This window comes from Pundamilia nyererei, unplaced genomic scaffold, assembly GCF_000239375.1.
Source record: "Pundamilia nyererei isolate P.nyererei 1_Seehausen unplaced genomic scaffold, PunNye1.0 scaffold00082, whole genome shotgun sequence".
NCBI classification, from domain to species: Eukaryota; Metazoa; Chordata; class Actinopteri; order Cichliformes; family Cichlidae; genus Pundamilia; species Pundamilia nyererei.
This window is the reverse complement of record NW_005187483.1, coordinates 2,178,037-2,189,211: the sequence shown is the minus strand read 5'-3', so window position 1 is coordinate 2,189,211 and position 11,175 is coordinate 2,178,037. Positions and strand designations below refer to the sequence as shown.

General features: G+C 39.7%; 2 protein-coding genes across 5 annotated transcripts in view; one reads left to right on the top strand and one right to left on the bottom strand.

The window, feature by feature from the left end:
- vdac3 (voltage-dependent anion channel 3) overlaps window positions 1–7,741 on the top strand; it is a 14,061-nt gene extending 6,320 nt beyond the window's left edge. For 2 of the 4 annotated variants that reach the window (XM_013912175.1, XM_005738212.2), the window contains exons 2-11: window positions 1,354–1,469; window positions 2,763–2,834; window positions 3,072–3,121; window positions 3,608–3,610; window positions 4,083–4,235; window positions 4,771–4,823; window positions 4,905–5,132; window positions 5,225–5,375; window positions 6,644–6,701; window positions 6,820–7,741. In XM_013912175.1, the coding sequence (XP_013767629.1) occupies window positions 1,358–1,469; window positions 2,763–2,834; window positions 3,072–3,121; window positions 3,608–3,610; window positions 4,083–4,235; window positions 4,771–4,823; window positions 4,905–5,132; window positions 5,225–5,375; window positions 6,644–6,701; window positions 6,820–6,911 (972 nt within the window). In that variant the 5' untranslated portion in view covers window positions 1,354–1,357 and the 3' untranslated portion in view covers window positions 6,912–7,741. The remainder of the gene's footprint in view (window positions 1–1,353; window positions 1,470–2,762; window positions 2,835–3,071; window positions 3,122–3,607; window positions 3,611–4,082; window positions 4,236–4,770; window positions 4,824–4,904; window positions 5,133–5,224; window positions 5,376–6,643; window positions 6,702–6,819) is intronic. The other 2 variants (XM_005738214.2, XM_005738213.2) reach the window with 2 other exon arrangements.
- Window positions 7,742–8,683: 942 nt separating this feature from the next.
- The window catches only part of ikbkb (inhibitor of nuclear factor kappa B kinase subunit beta), a 26,099-nt gene continuing 23,607 nt past the window's right edge, over window positions 8,684–11,175 (bottom strand). The window contains exons 20-22 of the mRNA XM_005738211.1: window positions 10,354–10,442; window positions 9,930–10,023; window positions 8,684–9,823 (exon numbers count right to left, since the gene is read on the bottom strand). Coding sequence (XP_005738268.1) covers window positions 9,764–9,823; window positions 9,930–10,023; window positions 10,354–10,442 — 243 coding nt within the window. The 3' untranslated portion in view covers window positions 8,684–9,763. The remainder of the gene's footprint in view (window positions 9,824–9,929; window positions 10,024–10,353; window positions 10,443–11,175) is intronic.

Genomic DNA, 11,175 nt, shown 5'->3' with positions numbered 1-11,175 from the left:
CACATGCCGTCCCGCAACTATTTTTCTATTGTTGCACTACCTGCTCTATACACGCAGTGTTGAGCAATGGTGGAGACGGAATTTCAAGCAGTACAACATTTTGGAAAAGAAAATCGTGAGAGAATCGTGATTTCAATTCTAAGCCAAAAAATCGTGATTCTCATTTTATGCAAAATCGTGCAGCCTTAACGCAAGCTTTATTTATCCAATAGTTGGAGAGGTTTTTTTTAGTTTAAGAGTCAACGTTTTAACTCGGGGGTTGATAGAAAATAGATATAATTTTATTTCCAACATGCAAATATAATTGAAATGACAAGAGGAAAAAAACAAAACTTAAAAATCATCAAGTTTTCATGTATATATCTATGTCTACAGAATGTATGTTCGAAAAGGAGTCGGATGAAGTTTACACTTTTCCTGTTCCTTCCCCCTTATTTCAAATTTCATTGCTTACAAATCCATATCCAGAATTCAGCATTATTTGATCCATATATGTTTAACTATGTACAAGTCTAACACAACATGCACACAAAAAACCCATTTTCAGCACGTAAACCAGAACAACAACAAATTACATGTTTACATAAACCAAGCACCCTGTGTTTAACACCCGCTTATCTCTGAACTTATTTTATATCTATGTGACAAACGCCTTAATGAACACTTAAACTTGGGTTACTCTTGCCTTGATCTATAAAAAAAAAAAGAAAAAAAGGACACAATGAAAATATTAGAAAGCTAGAGGAGAATGAGTGAATATTTAACATTCATTTGTCACATAACACCAAAAAAAGAGACTTTTCCTATTGGATTTATCACAAAGTTGGCCATATCAGCCTAAAAAAAAGTTGGTGCCTACTGCATTTGCTATTCCCCCCCCAGACTCTGTTAAGTAGCTTTGCATTATTCACACTTTCTTCAACTGGGCTTTGGTGCACACATTGAGTTCATCTGTCTAAGCATCTTTTCCCCATTTGGATTTGGAGAGGGGTTATTGTAAATATAGATCTCTGTAGGTGATGCGCCAGACTTTAAGGAACCTGGCATTAAAGTGCATATTTATCTATGTGATTTACTTTCATGATTTGTTCTGTTTTTCTGTACTTTTGTGTGCGGGATGGAGGAAAAAGTATTTCAAAAGGTCTTTTCACGTCTACACACAGGCCAGGTTTGCATGCAGTGCACAGAGTGCTCTGGTTTACATCAGTTAGGTATGGCTACAGTAGCTGTAACATGTTGTGAGCCACTTTCAAACAAGAGTTTGTATTGTGTGATGATGCTGTTAATTAAAGTGGCGAAGGACTTCTTGCCAAAAGTTTCCCATTGTCCCTGCTTTTACTTCTCCCTCTGAAGAGTCATGGCACAGAATGTTGGGATTGTACTGCAGCAGGACATGCCAGGAAAAGGCAAACATGCAGAAAACAAAGACCACTGTGTGACGTGTCAGAGCCACGCACCAAAGGGACATGGTGAGTGGTGTTGGGGGTTACATGTAAAAACACAGATGGATTATCATCAGGGTCCCTGGATTGCATGTTGGTTTCATTACAGGGAGAGAAGGGGTCTTTGTGTCTAAGCGGTTTTCATCTGCTTTCAGTTATCTTTTTTTTTCTTTTTTTCCCCTTTTTCCCCCCCAAGTGACAGTATTTGATCTGTCTGCAGTGGCTCAGTCATGCACGTGTTAGCTGCATTTCCCATCTTCTGTAGAAGAGACCAGTTAGGTGAGGGGTGCAGGAGCCACAAAAAGGTGTGCTGGTAGTAAAATATTAAACACTTATTAAACACTTATAGGATATAAGTCAATGCCAAGGCTGTCTTCTTCGCAGACACGTGCACACTGACCCAGGGGACACTGATGCCTTTGAAACACTACACTACAGTGCAGTGCAGTGGTGTGCAGGAGTGTTAGTTGCTGACTAACCAAACCAGCCACTGCTTGTGCTGGCTCTGCTACAGTGACCTGGCCGCAGTCTGCAAAAAAAATATGCTATGTTGATATTTGTTCACAGTAACGATGCTATTTTTGTTCATTCTGCAACAGCTATTGCAAAAATAAGACTTGTATACTGTCCTCCTAAACTAGGGAAACAGTTTCATTGGTTTAACAACCTCTGCTGCTTGCTCATGTACTGCTGCTAGGCAATCAATAGGGTTTCTGTGGAAGATAGAGGGGGAGGAGAGGAGCTATAACCAGCACCCAGACAGCCCCCCTACTGGCTTGTATTGATGTGTAATGATTGTTGGTGAGTAGATGGTTGATCGAAAATGCTGTTGACGGTGCTGTCAGCGTGTGTGTGGCCTCAGAAGTGCTATTTGCATTGCAAAGCACAGCTTCCAGTGCAGAGCTTTAAAATTCATTTTGTGTTAGCATCTTGATTTATTTTATTTTTAATTTTTTTAAAGGGACATTCTGCTATTGTTTCTGTATCCATTTAATCTTTGTTGAAAAACTACACAATATGTGCTTCAGTAACGATTGAAAGCTCATATTGTGCTATTCTACATGGCACAAATGTTTCAGAGGTTGAGATATGAAAGGCAAATGTGTGATCCAACAGATTTGTACTTTAACCCAAACTGGAAAGCTGGAAATGTGCATATTTAGTGCTCTGCTGGACAGACTTTTAAATCTTGCAATTTCACCAGTGTTGTAAAAGTGTATTTCTAAATTGCTGGAATATCTCTTTACATAAAAAGTGCACATGTGTGGGTGTATGTGTGTCACTGCTGTGATTAAACTATTCGTACATTTCTTTCCTCAGGCACAATGGCTGTCCCTCCTGCATACTCGGATCTGGGGAAATCTGCCAAAGACATCTTCAGTAAAGGCTTCGGTAAGTGAAGAAATCTACTTAACATGCATATGTAACTGCTGCTCTTCTGTTGCTATCATACTGAAGCTGTTTGGGCTCAAACTATGGTGCAGGACTGATTTTCAGAGAATGCTTTGTGTGCTCTGTGCTGCAGGTGTCTATTGTTCTTCTGGCCAGTGCAAAGAGATTATTTTTACTGCCCTTGTAATATATATGTTTTTTTTTTTTTTTTTAAATATCCTAATTTCTTTTCCACAGGCTATGGAATATTGAAGCTAGATGTTAAGACCAAGTCTCAAAGTGGAGTTGTAAGTATTACTGTTGTCACTGGATGTGTTTAAATTTAGTTTCAAACGTCTTTCTAAGCACTTAGATGTAGAGCAAAGGTCTGACTCACGGCTTTGGAGGTCTTCATGTCAGAGTGCCTGACGTGCCTCTACATACAGAGTCAGCAGAGAAACACTCTGTCGAATGAGTTTATTCCTTACTCTCTCCTCTGAAGCAGCATGTTCTGTCACGAAGGGAAAGAGTTTCACCAAGACGTGCCATGTATCTGTGTTGCCATAAACCGGTTACCATAGTAAAACCACAAATGAGCTCTTGCATAGTTTTCCAAATCTGATCCAGCTTTAAGCCTCACTCAAAAAGCACTGAAAAGACATCCACTTTTACTTTTTGTAGCTCTGGTTTTCATTTTCCCAGCAAGCAGTCAAACTGTCACATGTAGACTGTGGTTTTCCCTAACTTCCTCTGTTTTCTCTTTTCTCTGCTTCTTCTTTGGATGCTCCTGTCAGATGGTAAGAGTGGGAGAGTGAGTGTGTGTGCATATGTAATCATTAAACACAGGTGCACTGCAGGGTGCAAGAGTGATAGCAGTGTGTGTTTGTGTGCAGGCTTTCTGCCAACTATTTCTTTGTAGTAACGGCTCACCTAAGTGACAGCATTACCCCAACCGCAGCTGTAATAGCACTGATCGTTAAACACTCATGACCAGCCTCTCCCTCACAGTCCTCAGTTTACCTTCCCAGCTCACTTCTCCATCTTAAAGGTCTAGATTTTTTTTTTATTTATTTATTTGAATAACCAGTCATGCAACCCTGTGAGGGATTGTTTGGCAGAGGAAAAGCCAAAAACGTAATGCTTGTTATCCCTGTCTCGGTTTCCCCCCCGGCCTCTAGTGTCTTTAGCTGTGCTCTGATGTCTCTTTCTACTTTCCCTTCCACCTCATCTTCCATCTTCCCCTCATTACTCGATCCGTCTCTCCTACAGGAGTTCACCACTTCTGGCTCCAACAACACAGATACAGGGAGGTCTGGAGGCCACCTGGAGACAAAGTACAAAATGAAAGATCTGGGGCTCACCTTCAACCAGAAGTGGAACACTGACAACACTCTTACAACAGAAATCACGTTGGAGGACCAGGTGAAGTCAAACAGGAATTTTATTTATTGGGGGGGGGGGCAAAATAGCATTGGTGTATCTACTAAAAACCTCAGATGTGTTTAAATCTCATTGACCTCTGCCTCAAGGTTAGAGGTCAGAGGTCATGTTTTCTGAAAATATTGTGAATGTGATATCTTAAGAACTAGGCAAATTTTGAAATCCATACCATAGGTGCATCTACTGGGAGGCTGAGCTGCCAGAATTATATTTTTATTTTTTAAGAAAAAATAATATTATTATTACTGATGGGTTGCTCCTCATGACAAGAAATTTGGATAGCAAGTGTGTGGCTCACGATTAAAGCTTTGTGTCTGTGATGATAATATTATAGACATCTGCTCTCATTGACATCAAAGAGTAGGAAAAAAAACATAGTTTTGAGTGTTTGGATGATGGTGATAAGTACCTACCTCTTTAAAACATATACGTATGACAGAAAATAAGGAAAGGTTTAATAATATGTGGTGGCTAATACTTCAGTACTTAATGTATTAAGTCTTCTGTCTGTCTGTAGCTGGCCAACGGCCTGAAGCTCGGTCTGGACACGTCATTTGTGCCGAACACTGGGTAAGAGTAACGCTCTGTTGTTCTCAGGGTTTTTAATAAATGTTCTCAATAGGACATGTGTCTAATAATTACGATCTTTAGCAAGAAGAGTGCCAAACTGAAGACCAGCTACAAGCGGGACTTTGTGAATGTGGGCTGTGACCTGGACTTCGACATGGCCGGCCCCACTGTCCACACAGCGGCTGTGCTTGGCTTCGAGGGCTGGCTGGCTGGTTACCAGATGGCTTTCGACACTGCCAAATCTAAACTCGTCAAGAACAACTTTGCCCTTGGATACAAGACTGGTGACTTCCAACTTCATACCAGCGTGTGAGTCACTACAGCATAGCACAAAGTTTAGGGGTTTTGTTGTTTTTGTTTTTTCCCTCAGTTCTTAAATTGTGTTTGGTGTTGTATTTCAGTAATGATGGCACGGAGTTCGGTGGCTCCATTTACCAAAAGGTGAACAGCAACCTGGAAACAGCAGTCAACCTAGCCTGGACAGCAGGCAGCAATAACACACGCTTTGGACTTGGAGCCAAATACCAGCTGGATAAGGATGCATCCCTCTCTGTGAGAACTGACAAAACATCCTGCACACGTCTAACATACATAAATAAATGATACATTTTCACTGCTAGCTAATCGCGTTATAACTTTTGTGGGACTCTGCTGGAGGTTTGAGTTAAATGTACAACTGTACTCAGGGGTGGCACAGTGCTGCAGTGGTTAGATCTGCATAACAAAAAGGTCGTGGGTTCAAATCTGCTGTCTAGCTTGGGAGGTTCTGTGTTGAGATTCCCTGTTATTTATGTCTGTGCATGCGTTGTCTCTGGATATTCCAGCTTCCTTCGACAGTCCAAAGACATGGATGTTAGTTTAGTTGGTGTTGCTAAATTGGCTGAAGGTGTAAGTGGTTGTCTGTTTCTGCGTTGGCCCTGCAGACTGGTTGTACTCTGCTATGTGCTCAGTGACAGCTGTGATATGCTCCAGCAGCTAAGAAAATTTATGAATGCATGTGTTGCAGTATGCCCACTATGGTAGTTACTGTTTTGGCACAATAATATTGGGTAGTAAGCATATGAGGCTGAAAACGAAAGGTGACAGAGCTTTTGTAACGGTGGTGTCCAGACTCTGGAACTCTCTCCTTTGAGCTTGAGATCTGTGGACTTAGTGGTCTGAGAAGGTCTGAAGCTTTTTGTGATTTTTTTCCCCCCCCCTCTAAAGATACCTCCTGCTAGACTTCAGATATTTTGATAATCACAAAGACCACAGAACAGATTTTTATTAGCATTAATTAACTCATGGATTTACCTAAATGCATTTATTTATTTATTTATTTACTGCATCTTTGCTTTTCTGTGAGCAAAGGGGTGCCGCTTAAAGTCTTCATCTGTTGGTTGATCACACCAGCCTCACAAAAAATGTTTATATTGTTGTTAATAAGTTACAATTAATAAAAAAAATTACGATCCATACTTATTTTTTACCAAAAAAGTTCAATGACAAAAAGGATAAACGTGTTTTAATCCGTCCCAGAATCATCAAGAGATTTATACAACTCTAAAATGCATGCTGGAGGAAGTCACTGGATACCATTCTTTTTATGAGCATCCATCCAATAGTTGTTCAAATATTTGAATGTGGAACCAGCTGCCTACTGAGTCATCCCTACAGCTGTGTGCTTCTCAAACATCATTATCTTACTTCTCTGCAACGGTTGCCTGAGGCTGATTGATATTCATATTTATGATAAACTCCATATTATGTAACCTATTCCATATACTCTCCTAATGCAGTGTTTATGACTATCTCACCTGATGATCTGTTTCTCCTCACAGGCCAAGGTTAACAACGCCTGTCTCGTTGGAGTTGGATACACACAAACACTCAGGCCAGGTTAGCTGTTTGACTTCTTAAAAAAAAAACAAACACCCAAAAACATGTATTCTGTGATAACAGCCTAAAGCGCATCTGTATGGTTACATGATACACAATGTGACGCTCTTTCCTGCAGGAGTGAAGCTCACCCTCTCTGCTCTGATCGACGGGAAGAACGTGAACGCCGGTGGACACAAAATCGGCCTCGGTTTCGAGCTGGAGGCGTAAGGATTGAACAGGACTGGCAAGAGGAGAGGAAAGCAAACAAAGGAGAAGAATACACCACTCGGCAACGCATCAACAAATCTTCCCTCTGAGACACACACTTTGGCCTTAACCCTGAAACTCCAAACAGCCTCTAAGACCTCTAGTACTGTAATTCTAAAGCAAGGATTTCAGTGTTATTGACATGACCCACACATCAGTTTTTAGCATATATTACCAGAGTACTGCATACAGTCTCGCAGCCAGTTTATTCAAATACCCCATTCTCTAAATACTGTGCTACTTCTCTGCTGCTTTGGCCAGACAAAGTGCACTTTTAATAGCATGTGTCTGAAGCACCCTGTCATTCTGTGTTATTCAGGCAGGTTTTGTTCAGATACTCTGGGATTTAGACATCAGTGAGATTGTTAGAGGGTGCTTGTTTTGGTATATTGTAGTTTTGTTGCACGCTTTAAATGCTAAGGTTTTTTCTTTTTTTTTATATTTTAGACTTTTCATTGTCATATTTACAACTGATGCAATAGAGGCTAGAGAGAAATAAGCAGGAAAAAACGGGTCATGTGTCTGAGTGGATTGCTTTTGTTTCCACCTAAATAAAACAGTTAAACACTGTGAGCCCTTGGTTACCTAAAAGTTTTGTTTTCAGGTTTTGTTTGGTCAAAAAATTAGGATCTCTCTATGACCTCTTTGTTTTGTCATGTTTTATGTCCTGTAACTGTTAAACCTTGAGCACTACATTTCACTTTACCTGTGCTGTGCTTTGTATAGGAAGTTAGCCATCAGTTAGGACCTCAAACTGGCTTTATTGAATGAAATAAAGACTTTAAAACAGATTTTTAGTGGGTTTTGGCTTTTTTTTTTTTTTTTTTTCCCCCCCCCCACCCTACTGATGTTAGTCATGTGAAAGTGCTGGTAATTAACTGCACATGATTAACTGATCATCAGCAAGTTTGACCACCCCTGCCAGGACAGATCCTCTGCTCTTGGTGGCACATAAGTTTGCAAAGTGACTTCAGAACAGACCACAAGACTCCTAGAACAATATCCTTTGGACCAGTAAGACCAAAGTGGAGATGTTTGCCCACAACACTACATTTGGGGAAAACGAAACGCAACATATGTCAAGTCAAGTCAAGTTTATTTATAGAGCACATTTAAAAACAACCAAGGCTGACCAAAGTGCTGTACAGTAAATACAGATAAAAATACAATAGAACACAATTTCGTAGTAACACCTCGCTGATAAAAAACATATCAACACAAACGCCTCATAACTGTCGAGCACAGTGGTTGGAGGGTGATGAATTGGGCTTGAGGTGCAGCCACAGGATCTGGGAACCTTGCAGTCAAGTTGAATAAACCTGTGTCTAACAAAGTATTCCAGAGTCACACGTGAGAACCTCTGAGAGCCAAAGCTTGGCTGAAATAGTCATTCAAGGAGACAATGATTTAAAAGAGTCAAAGTAGAGATCTATGCACAGAGAGCTGTGCAAAAACAAATGTTTTGCAAACCTCAGTTCCTCAAGGATGTGAGTGAGACAATTGTATAGAAAAAGATTACTAAAGGAAGTAAGATGGAATACCTGCATTACTAGGTTACAAATTATTGCTGCTAAAAGTTCTACAGCCTAATGAATCATGGGATGGCAGAGTACTACAAGCACTAATTCTGTATATTATTTTTCTTAATCACAATAAAGTCAAGGCCATCAGCGTCCTCGTGTCCAAACAAATTATTTGGAAATGAAGCAAAGAAAACATCAGGTCACATTAAACCTGCTTACCAGAGTCTAGATTTAATTTTGTTTGACATTTTTACAATCTTAACAGCATAAAGTCTGTACACAAAATAATTCTGAGATACTTGATAATAAGCATCACCTTGTGTGATCTTTACAGTACTACCTTTAATTGTTGGGCTTAAGATGAAAACGAGAAGAAAAATGTGGAAACAATTGCGATGAGGCCAAAACACCAGACCAGAGTAATATGTTAGTTTTGTGGTAATTCACAGTTTTGATAAATTCACACATTTAACTTCTTTTTCATTGTTTCAAGGTAATGATTAAAAAAATGTATAAAATATTGCCATACCCAGCATGTCAAAACAATTCAACAGTATAAACAAAACACTTGCAGTTATTCGTGGCATACTGGACTGTGCTGCATTTGATACATGTTCCTCTTATTGAAGATATTCCTCATTTCCCCATGCATTCATAAGTGGGTTTAAAAACACATTCATACAGTTACTGAGCAAACGGTTAAAACAGACCTCTTTTCAATTCTAAATCACACCCTTAAACCAAATAAAACCTCCAATAAAAAGTAGTGTTCCAGATATGAACACGCAGCTCAAGGCACACATTTGTTAAGAATAACATCTGTGGTTTCCAAAGACCAACAATCACGATGAAACAAAATTAGTTCTTAAACTAAGAAAGAGATCGTCTTACAAATCCAGCAAAAGATTATTTACAATAATCATGCTGTATGCAGATATTGAGTCAGAACTGTGCAAGGTGCTTCATAAACCATAAGCCTATAGGAATGTACAAATATGTAATATGAGATTAAGATTTTAATCTTTACTGGAATTACAGCCAGAATGTTCTGTTTAAGATGAAAGATGACACTCCAATTAATCTCTCTGACATTAATCCTGAACATAGATTTAATTATTCTTTTTCACAAAGCCAATAAGGTGTTAGCGATCTCACTGATTTTTTTTTTGTTTTTTTTAAAACTGCTACACGTTCACTTCAGACTGTCGTCATACATCCCACGTGTAATTTGACAGCCCATCCACACAGAGGCAGAAGAGTACTACATATCTGCAAAGATGGAAACTCAGTTTATGAGAGGTCACTGGAGAAATCCTGGCCTCCACGCAGCCACGTCCACTCCCTCAGCATCTAGGACAAAAACAAAAGGCAATTGTTTTAGTTAAACAATAAAACAAAAATAATAATAATAATCACAAAACACTTCCATGCAGCTGCTATGCATCTGTTTGCACACCTCCATACTGCTCTCAGATTCCTGGATGGTGTCGTGCAGCAAACTCTGAAGGCGGCTCTCAAATGTCCTGCTCTCCTCCACAAGAGACTCATCACTGCAAACACACCCAAAGTTATTCATGCATTCCTCTGACGACTTTGTTAGGATTCCTGTTATGTGTCTGTGCTATCTGAGATGTTCTGAAAAGTTGTCTTTAAACAAAATCCCACAATATATAATTAGTTTAAAATTCTTTTGGTTAGTCATCATGTATAGGCATGTAAAAATAAACGTAAGCCTACACCACCTCAACAATATTACAATCATTAATTTTAGGGTCTGAATGGACGCCTACCCTCACATCCCAGTACTCACGTGTGTGTGTGTGTGTGTGTGTGTGTGTGTGTGTGAGTGAGAGAGAGAGAGAGAGAGAGAGTGCACTCACAGTTGTTGTAAGCTGTGTCTGGGAGTCAGTACTGACGACGGGGTACGTAATCCATCAGGACTCCCACTCACTGGACTGCGAACTTTACTCTATGTAAGACAAGATGATGGACTTTAGTCAATATTAGCTGATAAAGTAAATGTAACACTCTTGATAATCACAGTAGACAGAAATTACACATATACTACTGGCTACAACTGTAAGCAAATTGTATTTTGTGTGCTTACTTTGTTAAGTACAACTATTCAACTGACGTTAACATAAATAAGTCGCAGCCAATCACATGGCAGCAACTCATTGCATTTAGGCTTGTGTAAGACAACCTACTGAAGTTTAAACTGAGCATCAGAATGAATAAGAACGGTGATTTAAGGAACTTTGAACGTGTCAGGCTTGCTGGTGCTGTTGGTGGGGTAACGATGTTGGGATATTATCTTGGCACAGCATCAGCAGAGCATTGTTTAAATGCCACAGTCTACCTGAGTATGTTGTTTCAGACAGGATAATGCATCATATCACAAAGCTCAAATCATTTCAAATTTATTTACTGAACATAATAAAATCTCAGAATTCCAGATTCACATCACGGATCATGAGGAGCTGACAAATCTGCATCAACTCTGTGTGTGACGCTTTCATGTCAACATGGACCAAAATCTCCAGTGTTTCTCAAAATGTAATTCTAAATCAGCTTTAGCAAAGTGCACCTAATGAAGCGGCTGGTGAGTGTATATGAGTCTATATGTATGTGAGTGTACTGAACTGAGTCCCCTACTGTACACTCTGTACACACATGACTGTGTTAGTTCCCACCCAGACAAC